Genomic DNA, 9,757 nt, shown 5'->3' with positions numbered 1-9,757 from the left:
CCCTGGGCACGCACGTGGCTCCCGGGGACAGCCACGCGGCAGACTACCTCCTGCATGTTTGTTTTGTGTTGTTTAGCTACCAGGGTTTTCCCTTCTTTGTTGAGGGAGACTGGGTCTAGAGCATTTCTAGAATGAGCGGAGTGAGCTGGAAGATGAGCAGGATGTTGGTGGCGGCAGTGTCCCTGTGCTAGGGCTGCTTCTGCGGCCACAGCAGTGAAGACACAGACACACGAGCTCTTCCAAGGTCTTTACTGTGATCCGGTGCAGGGGCTGTGAGGATGGTGAGTGTGGGCAGAGGCTGAGGACGCCCGGGGTCGCTGTGCTGTACACAACAGGAGCGAGGCCCTGGAGGAAGAGGCCAGCAGTGGCTGGGGGCTGGGCCGGGAGAGCCCTCACCAGCTCAGGACACCAGGGCAGTACTTGTCGATCAGCCCCTGGTAGTATGGCCGCAGCTGGTGGACGTCCGGCAGGTCAGGGCTCTTGGTGTAGAGGTCAAACTTGCTGCAGTGAGAGAGGACTGGTGAGCCTCTGGAGGGAGGCCCCCCCCCCCCGCCCAGAAGGACTCACTTGAACTCTTGCACCCAGGGCAGCATGTCCAGATCTTGCTGGTTGCACAGCTGCCGGTAGTTACCGCCCGTGTGCCATGGGTAGAAGGAGTGGAATCGCACCATGTAGAAAGCCTGCAGAGGCCGCGTCCGCGTGCTCAGGTTTGCCTGACGCACGGGACTGGGCCAGGCTCAGCCCGGGTCAGCCCCTCCCTCCTCCCTCCACCTACCTCCCAGGGCAGGGAGAACTTGTTGAACTTCATCATTTGGTAGAGGTACTCTGCAGGGGAGGGGCTGTCACTGGCCGGCACCCAGGGTGCCCCCACCGCCCTCCCACCGCTCCCTGCCCCCCTCCGGCCCCCCGTACCGTCATGGCCCCAGGACATGAGGACATTCTCGAGCCCACAGTGGGGCTGGTACATGCCGAGCTCGGTGCTATAGTGAGTAAGAGACAAGCATGAGAGGCCGGGGCCCGGGCAGGGGGACGCCTCGCAGGGCAGGACGGCACCTGTATCGAGGGTCTTGGAGGTCAGGGTTGTCCTGGAAAGTGCAATCACGGAACACCACGGAAGCCTGGGGACGGCAGCCGACGGGAAAGGTGTCTCCAACTACTGCCCACTGGGGATGGACAGGCACCCGTGAGTGGGGTGTGGCTCCAGCCTGCTCCCTGGGGAACGGAGGACGCACCCGCCTCCCACACCTGCCCCTCACCTGCGGCTCCCCCCACAGAGCCAGGACCTTTCCCAGGTCATGCAGGAGCCCAACGAGGTGGAACCAGTCTAGGGACAACGGACACATAAAGGAAAGGTAACGAGGCTGCAATAGCATGAGCGGGCCTTGAGCTGGGGCAGGAAGGGGTTGGGCCTGTTCTCTGGGGGGGGCTGAGGACCCCCCCACCTGGGGGCAGGGGCAGCACCTCCCCACCACAGCCAGGGGACGCACCCTTGTCTGGATGGGCTTTCCGAATGCCCTCCGCTGTCTGGAAGGCATGGAAGGAGTTGGGGAAGTCCACGTCTGGGTCTGACGCGTCCACCAGGTCATCCAGCAAGTCCACAGCCTCCATGACTGTCATTTTTTTGTAGGAAAAGCTTCCAAACTGGGCGCGCTGGGTGGAAGGAGAGAAGTCAGCCCCCCTGGGGCGTGCAGGGCAGGACCGCCTGCAGAGAGCCTCCTGGCTACCGGGGTGCAGTGGCCCAGGGAGAGGAGGTCCTCGCCCTCCGAGTTTGCAGGGGGAGCAGGAAACGCCTACCTTCCTGTTTACGAAGTCCACGGTCTGGTGCGTGTGCATGAGCTTATAGGTGGTAAAGACACGATCCAGGAGGGGGCCTGACTGCAAGGCAGGAACTCGTCATCAAGAGCCACAGCTTCCCCTTCCCCAGAACAGGCTCTACAAGGTGTCAGCAGGGGCTTCCCACACGGCCCCCAGGAGCTGCTCTTCCCAGAGCCGGTGGGCTGGGCCACAGAACAAAGGGATGCTCACCATGTAGTTCCGAAAACTGTCCTTGTCTTTGGTCATCTCTGGGTCCGTATCGGGACGGTAAATCAGGGAGGGATCTGGACCCTGGTCAGATGGGGGATTTGACCCATTCACCATCATGCCTGGCCCGTGAGGAAGAGTCGGCCTCCCTGGGCCAGAACCAGGCCGGCGGTGGACAGCGGAGGCAGCAGCCTGAGTCCATGCACAGGTCAGCCCCCACCCGGCTCCCCTTCCGGGTCCTAAACCCCCGTATGGGCTAGATGCCTGCTTCCGTGGTCAGAGCCATCGGCACCCCAACTGGGCACCCTCACAGGTGGAAGTTACTTCTAAGAGGAGGCCTGACACCACAGAGAGCCTGGAGTGAGGGCCTGCCCACCCTCCACCTCTGAGCACAACAGGGGGGGGCATAGCCTGGAAGAGGGCAGTGCTGCTGCCTCCTGGCTTGAGCGGTGAGGGCTCTGTGGGGGACCTGCCCTCACTAGGCTCTGGGGTACTTACCATAACCACCTTCATCCTGAGGAGCCGTGCCCTGGCGGAGCAGCTTCCAGGTCAGCGAGATCCTTGGGTCAGGTGCCCTATATATGCCCACAGGTTACATAAGTGACCGGACACCTACCTAGCCCCTTGGCCTTGGCCCTGGGTAATGAGTGACTATCCGCCCTTCTCCTGGCCGCAGCAGGTTAATGTGTCGGTGTAGGAGCAGCCCCCGCACGGACCAGCTCCCCTGCCCTGAAATAACTGACCTGCTCCAGCCCCCAGGTGCTGCTCGGCAGCCCAGCTTCTATGCCCCCAGGCATGGAACACCTCGAGGCTGCACAGCTGTGTGGAGTGTGAACCACACCCAAGGCACATGGTCCCTACACTTTATTTTGAAAAGCAACAGCTTGTTCTAGGACACCTATAGATTATAGGTGGGCAAAGGTTTATTAAATACAAAATTATTCAATGGCCAGGGTTTTAGCTCAGTGGCAGTTTGATTGCTTATGGGCACATCCCTAGGTTTGACCTTCAGCAAACAGAAGGAGAGGGAGAGAGAAGGGGAGGAGAGGGAGGGAGAGGAGGACAGAGATGGGGAGGGAGAAGATTGGAGGATGGGAGAGGAGGGGGGAGAAGGGGAGAGAAGGCACATAAAAATGGCACGAAAAAGTTTTATTTATGACTGCCACAATAAGGTAGTGAGATTAAATACAACCAAGACAATTGCAGATTTATAGAGTTGAAGTCAGTGGGAAGGAAATTACTGGGGCATCAGGGGTAAGGAGGGCTGTTGCTGATGACTGAGGTGATTCTGCTGAATTCTTGCTGGAAGCAGCTGGGTGCCAACTATCAGGGTGAGAGAGAGGGTTCTTCACATACTAACTGAGGATTTGGTTTGCTTTGAATGATGGAGACCTGCTTCTGAGGCTACATTCCAAGTCCTGACAGAATTCTTGCTAATCTCAGCAAGGACAGGGGCAAAGTCAGGAGCGGTCTCAGGACAGCTGAAGTCTGATCAAGGAGGGGTTGGGCTTCTGAGAAAGGAGTTCTGGAGAAAGCAGCATGGAGTGGGAATCAAACCACACGTCTGTCTACTAGTCTCGGAGTATGCAGGAGCCAAACAGAGGAAAACAGCCACGTCGGGAGGAGCATTCTTGGAGATAACAGAGCAGGGAAGAGGGCAATGGTGGGTGAAAGGGCAGGCACCATGATCTAATGAAGAGAACATACAGAGACCTCCCCCCTCCTAAAATGGCACTGTGACCGCTCCATTCTTTGCTTACTGATCTACCTTTGAGCTATGCTTCTCCGCCTCTCCCGCTGGGAGCTTTGCTGTGGGAGGGCAGGCCGGGCTCGCTGGGTTGTGTTATTGTGCTAGATGCTCAGGGTGTACTGGAGAGCTCCAGGGCTCCGAGGGAGACTTGGAACCATTTTCCTCGAAGCAGCTGGAGCAGGCTTCGGTCAGGAACAAGCACCGGCATCTAGACAGTTTTCCAGGAGGGCAGACAGCGTGTAGAAGTGGGTGTGAGGGGAGCGCTGTGGGGCCGAGCTGGGGGTGAGCAGGCCCTGCTGCCACCGGACCTCCTGGTGGGGGATTCAGAAGGCACTGGAGCATAGCCAAACGCCGTGTGGGGTTGGCATCATACCAGACACAAGGCTTCGGCCATGACCAGCAGCCTCCTGACCCTGCATGGATGCCAGGACACCTCCCATCTCGTGGAAAGGCCGAAGACTTGGGCCCTTGCTGAGGCCACTAGCAGGTAGGATTCTGGGGAGCGGTAGCCGGCCCAGGTGTCTAGTCAGGGAAGACACAGAAGGTTGGGGATTGGAGGGGTGTGTGTGGGGGGGAAGGCGCTCCAGGAACAGGGAGCAGCTTGTGCTGAGGGACAGGCCACACACAAGCCCAGGTAACGTGTGAGCCTGGGCTCTGCCCAGCGCCCAGGATGCCAGGAGGGCCCCACAGAGCTGACTGTGAGGAGGAGCTCCTGCCTCTCCCCAGTATCCGCACACACTCGCCTTTCCCGCTGGCTCCACCTGCCCCCTGCCGCCTGCTGCTGCCCATCCCGCAGGGTGAGGGGCCCTGAGAGAGATCTCCAGCCTTCCTCGGGGCCTGGCTGCCGCGGGGGGCTCTGTGGGTGGGCACCGAAGCCACCTGGAGTATCTGTATCTCTGACCTCTGTGTGGCTGAGCAGGCATGGTGAAGTGCCGCTACCAGCAATGCTGGCAAGCACTGCAAACCAAGCATGAGTGATTGATGAAAAACAACCCTTTGGGGCTGGGAAGGTGGCTCAGTGGCAGAGCGCTTGCCTCGCATGCACGAGGTCCTGGGTTTGATTCCTCAGCACCACATACACAGAAAAAGTCGGACGTGGGTGCTGTGGCTCAAGTGGTAGAGTGCTAGCCTTGAGCTGAAGAGCTGAGGGACAGCGCCCAGGCCCAGAGTTCAAGTTCTACAACCACCTCCACCAACAATAAAAAACCCTTTCTGAACCCCTAAACCTCTGGACAGGTGTGAAGTTTGGGTGACATAGCCTGTGCAAAGGCCTCCCCTGGGGCAGACATGTGTCCTGTCTTCGTTGTGTGTGAGGCTCGTCTGTGCTCACAGGGCTCTTGGCTAGGGAACAGGAGTAAGCCTGGCAGTACCGCTGCCCCTCTCTTGATGGCGCCACTCAGGGGCACTGACCGTTTGGTGCTTCTCATCCTAGCTCCCCCTCCCCTTTCCTTTTAAGATTCCCATTTGTTTATGCCGAACTGGGGCTTGAACTCAGGTCCTCATGCTCTTCCTTGGATACACCTACCAAGTAATACTTGGACCACACTTCCACTTCTGGCTTTTGGGTGGCTTACTTGGAGGTAAGAGTCTCATGGACTTGTCTGCCCAGACTGGCCCTGAATCACAACCCTCAGCCTTCTGAATATCTAAGTACAGACATGAGTCACCACAGCCCAGCTCTTCCTTTTTTAGGGGGAAGGGGTCGTGTGTGTGTGTACAGGGTCCAACTCTATAGCTATGTAAACCAGGTTGCCCTGAAACTTGCTAGTTATCCAAGCTGTCCTTTAACCTCCCCATTTCCCTACCTTAGTCTCCCAAGTAGGTTTCAATCGTACACCACTCTGCCGGCTTGGGGATGGGTCTTGGAGGACCTAGTTAAGCTGGGGGATCTTGCTCTCACCCAACCCCTGCTCTACCCTTAAGGTAGGAAGAGGTGTCGCTGCTCTGCCCTAGAACGCCCCTGAAGCCCTATGCTTTCTCACCAATTGCTTACAAGAGACTTTGGTGGGGTTTCTATCACCGTTTTGTCCTGTATCCCAGGGTTGCCAATTCCAATTGTGGAGGTTTCTTTCCTCTCCTTAACAATCTTCCTTGTTACCCCTCCTATGTCAGGTCTCAGTCAGAGATAGTCTGTGGGCCCTGGATGAGGCATATCCGCAGACGGGCAAGCCACACAGGACAGCAGCAACCCTGGGACCATGGTTGGGAGGAGCCACACGGGGCCATTCAGCCCCGCTCTGTCCTGATGGACCCGTGCATTCAGGACCCTGGTTTCCTTTCTGCCTGCCGCACAGACCCTCCCCCGAAACCCTTTTGGCATCTGATACTGCAGTCATTCCCCACACTGCTCATTGAGTGTGCACAGTTCTACAGGTGCAGATGCTGCATGTAAACTGACTATGTCTGCACAGAGTGGGTTTATGTCTCCAGCAAGGCGTGGATAGAGTTGCCGTGGGACCTGCTGGCTGTAGGAGCACTGGGGGATGGGGCCCGGGTAGGGGCCTCAGCCGCAGCTCTGGGATGAGGGTATGGCGACCAGCTGGGACAGGATGGGAAGAAGTACGGCTGGAATGCACTTCAGCCATAGCTGTGCGGGCTGCTGGGGTCCACGGGTGCTGAGTTCCGCCGGCCGGCCGGCCCTACGAGCTGCCACAGACGATGGCTGAGGTTCTGTACCTGGCACGTGCCCAGCACACAGCCGACTCTCAGGAGCTGGGCATGGGGCCTTCGGGGTCCCAAGTGTCTCTGGAGACGTGAGTGGCGTGGGCCACCATGCTGGAGAGGCTGACCCACCATGGGGGCCAGGCTGGCCCTCTTCTGCGGCTGGGGAGCCTTCTTCTGTGGCTGGGGAGCCTGGTGAAGCTTCCGGAACATAGGCTGGGGTGCAGGTTGCCAGGGTGGCAAGCCACTGGAAGGAGTCCGGGCTAGGGGCTGCCTGTGGGGGGGGGAAGGGCGTGCAAACCCAGTGAGTCAGCCAGTCAGGCCTCAAACCCACCCACCTTCCCTCCACCCTGGCCTGAGGTCACCGTGGGGAAGCCCACAACTTCCCCAAAGCTTGGCGCAGGTCCATTGGAAGTCCACAGCACCCCCACACACATACCCACACGCACACAATCTGGTACAATGCCAGGGGAAGCCCACCACCCTTAGGAGCTCAGTCCTGGAAGCTTGGCCATCTTAGTAGCCCAGATCACATGTCCCATTAATGACCCCTCCTGGGACAAAGAGCACTGGGATGCACTGGGCCAGAACTCAGAAGGATCCTGCGGCCCTGCTCTTGGAGGCCAGCCGGCCAGAGGGTGCCTCAGCCTCCTCTGCCCGGCAGGTCCTGTGCTGCAGGGTTGCTCTGCCAGTGTGTGTGTGTGGGGGGGGACGCAGGGACTAGGAGGAGAAGGCAAGGAAGAGAAACCCTACTCTGTCCGGACCATCTTGAAGGGGGGGGGGGCATTGGCCTCTGTGTGTGGGATAAGCCAGTGACACCAAGGAAGGGGGGAGAAGCCACACATCCCTCCCGGCCAGATGGTCCCTGGGACCGTCCCGGGCACTCACCTGGGCCGTGCCAGTCCCGACAGCACGCAGGGCAGTCGCAGGTAGAGGAGGCTGATGCAACCCAGGGTGACACTGAGCGTCAGGAGCCAGGCCATGGCGGGCGGAGCTGCAAAAGGGCAGGTGGGGACGCTGGCACGGGGCAGCCTGTGCCCAGATCTGGCCCAGGGGCCCGCAGGGGTGAGGTAGCCCGCGGGGGTCCAGTGGCCCCAGGGGTGGAGGCAGGGTGGATACCAGCGCCGTCGTCGTCGTCGTCGTCGGGGCGCCGGTCTCGGGCCAGCAGGCGGGTCTCTGAGTCTGTTGGACGTGGGGAACTGGCCAGGTGGACAGGGAGGAGGCTCACGTGGTCCGCTCGTGGTCGCCGTTGGGATCTGCCTAGGACAGACCCTTCCGCCTGCTTGCACCTCTAGTGCTAAGTAGACTTTCCAGCAGGAGGTGGAGCTGGACGGCCCTTGGGAGGAGCGATCCTGCTCTCCCTCCTCCCCTTTCCCTTTCCCCTCCCCCCACCCCTGCGCATCCCTGGGAAGCCCTGAGGCACTACTGGGGTCACCTAGTGTTTCCTGTCCCCGGTGGGAGGGGTTTGCCAGGAATCTTGGGTCTGTACCAGCCTCATCCCTGGCCCTTTCTGGTGGGTGACCCTGTCCCAAAGGCCAGTTGGGGCCAGACCTTTAGGCCTTAGGCTGGGTGCTGAGGAGAGGCTGTAACCAGCCACAGCCACGTCCACCTTTCAGGGAGGAGGGAGCACACTTCAGCCTGTGGGGACTCCAGCAGCGACTGGTGGAAGATTCCACTGCCACCTCCCACACCCTTCCAGGTCCCTGGGTAGACTCCGCCTACAGCTCTCACTACCCACACCTCCTATTGTTTTTGTAAGAAAATTTGAATGAAAAGTAAGACACTGTCCTGGCTGGCTGTGTCACCCTCTGTGGGTCTCTCCTGCCTCAAATGCATACCTTTGGTTATTCTGTGACTGTGTGCAACCCACAGATCTGCTTGCAACATGTAAAAATATATGTAAACAAAAAGAAGAACCCTAAGCTTTCTTATTCTGTCTGTTGTGGAGCTTGAACTCAAAGCCTGGGTGCTGTGTCTGACATCTTTTGTTCAAGGTTAGCACTCTACCTCTTTGGCCAGTTTTCTGGTGCTTAATTGTAAAGTATCACATGGACTTTCCTGCTCAGACTGACTTTGAATTGTGATCCTCAGATCTCAGCCTCTTTAGTAGCTAGGATTACAGGTGTGAGTCACCAGCACCTAGCTTAATCTTTATTTTTGGCTTACTGTGTACAGCAATTGTAGGTAGTCTGTGATTTATTTAGTCAGTGTGTGTGTGTGTGTGTGTCTGTGTCTGTGTATGCCAGTACTGAGGCTTGAACTCAGAGCTGAATGAACTATTTCGCTCAAGGCTAGTGCTCTACCACTTGAGCCACAGCTCCACTTCTGTTTTTTTTGCTGGTTAACTGGAGATAAGAATCTCATGTATTTTTCTGCTTTGGTTGGCTTTGAACCACAAACCTCAGATCTCAACTTCCTGAGTAGCTAGGATGACAGGCATAAGTCACTGGGGCCTGGCTAGTCAGCCCTTTAGTAAGATGAAATTTTATTTGTAGTCTTTCTACAAGCAAGAAACCTGCTGTTGTGGTCTCATTTCTACCCATGATTGTCCTTGGCCCTAGGAGAATTTTACCTCATCTCCTCACCAACAGAGTTCTGCCTGAGAAGCTCTGCACCTGTGTCTCCCTCTCATCACGCACCTATTCTCCCCCCCACCTGTGGCTCCTCTGGTTTCCTGGCCCCCCTGCTGAGCACACCCCATGGGTACTCAGCAAACGCTTGAATACAGATGAATACATCCATGAGTGCTGAATGCAGGCTGAAGACCTTGGTTAATGACAACAAAAATGGTGTGGTTGCCGTGGTGGGATGAGAATCACCTCTAGACCTCAGGCTTCAGCATAGCTGCTTCTGTCCTCATCCATCCAAAAGGTACTAAAGGCCCTCACTGAGGACAGACCCTTAGGCAGCATACCTTATGTCTCTTGCTGCATTCAACTGTCCATGTCTTTCTAGGGGAGACTCAAGCACCGTTTTCATTCACCCTTAGTTGGGAAAAAATGCTTTTGATGGAATAATGGGCTACTTGTCTCAATGTTGCTGAAGCACATGAAAAATAGACAAGAAGTTTCTCAGGGAGTCAGGAATGAGCTCAGGAGGGCTGATTGGTGCTGGTAATACTGGAGAATACTTTAGAGACATCTGTTTAGGACCAAAAGGGTGACAGCTTCATAAAGGAAAGTACTGTTTGAGTACTGTGCTGGTCCTGAGGGTTGAACTTGGGGCCTAGGTGCTGTCCCTGAGCTTTTTTGCTTAAGGTTAGCTTTCTCCCACGAGCCACAGTCTCAGTTCTGGCTTTTTTTTTTTTTTTTTTGTAGGTTGTAG

The 9,757-nt window shown here is 57.3% G+C and overlaps 2 protein-coding genes across 3 annotated transcripts; both read right to left on the bottom strand.

Annotated features, from left to right (window-relative positions):
* Positions 1–232: 232 nt before the first annotated feature.
* Positions 233–2,622, bottom strand: Miox (myo-inositol oxygenase). 2 transcript variants are annotated; one of them, XM_013025811.1, is made up of 10 exons: positions 2,521–2,565; positions 2,026–2,171; positions 1,795–1,875; positions 1,488–1,650; positions 1,257–1,324; positions 1,054–1,163; positions 913–980; positions 776–825; positions 568–680; positions 233–501 (listed from the first exon to the last, which is right to left on the bottom strand). In XM_013025811.1, exons 2-10 carry the CDS (start codon positions 2,140–2,142, stop codon positions 393–395), a joined length of 879 nt encoding a protein of 292 aa, XP_012881265.1. In that variant the 5' UTR covers positions 2,143–2,171; positions 2,521–2,565; the 3' UTR covers positions 233–392. The 2 variants fall into 2 exon arrangements, with proteins under 2 accessions (XP_012881265.1, XP_012881266.1); XM_013025812.1 differs by having other exon boundaries at positions 357–501; positions 2,026–2,106; positions 2,521–2,622.
* Positions 2,623–5,482: 2,860 nt separating this feature from the next.
* Positions 5,483–7,706, bottom strand: Adm2 (adrenomedullin 2). The gene is made up of 3 exons (XM_013025742.1): positions 7,553–7,706; positions 7,322–7,427; positions 5,483–6,707 (listed from the first exon to the last, which is right to left on the bottom strand). Exons 2-3 carry the CDS (start codon positions 7,414–7,416, stop codon positions 6,350–6,352), a joined length of 453 nt encoding a protein of 150 aa, XP_012881196.1. The 5' UTR covers positions 7,417–7,427; positions 7,553–7,706; the 3' UTR covers positions 5,483–6,349.
* Positions 7,707–9,757: the final 2,051 nt, after the last annotated feature.

The sequence above is a fragment of the Dipodomys ordii genome, unplaced genomic scaffold, assembly GCF_000151885.1.
Source record: "Dipodomys ordii isolate 6190 unplaced genomic scaffold, Dord_2.0 Scaffold87, whole genome shotgun sequence".
Lineage (NCBI taxonomy): Eukaryota > Metazoa > Chordata > Mammalia > Rodentia > Heteromyidae > Dipodomys > Dipodomys ordii.
This window is presented reverse-complemented; position numbering and strand designations above follow the sequence as displayed.

What these genes read in the sequence shown, in the direction of transcription:
- Miox (XM_013025811.1), bottom strand. Translation starts at nt 2,142, where the DNA reads ATGATGGTGAATGGGTCAAATCCCCCATCTGACCAGGGTCCAGATCCC. An exon ending in CTCTGTGGGGGGAGCCGCAG is followed by an intron (nt 1,164 to 1,256) that starts GTGAGGGGCAGG and finishes GTCCATCCCCAG; the next exon opens with TGGGCAGTAGTTGGAGACAC. An exon ending in AGTTCTCCCTGCCCTGGGAG is followed by an intron (nt 681 to 775) that starts GTAGGTGGAGGG and finishes CGGCCTCTGCAG; the next exon opens with GCTTTCTACATGGTGCGATT.
- Adm2 (XM_013025742.1), bottom strand. Translation starts at nt 7,416, where the DNA reads ATGGCCTGGCTCCTGACGCTCAGTGTCACCCTGGGTTGCATCAGCCTC. An exon ending in TCGGGACTGGCACGGCCCAG is followed by an intron (nt 6,708 to 7,321) that starts GTGAGTGCCCGG and finishes CCCCCCCCACAG; the next exon opens with GCAGCCCCTAGCCCGGACTC.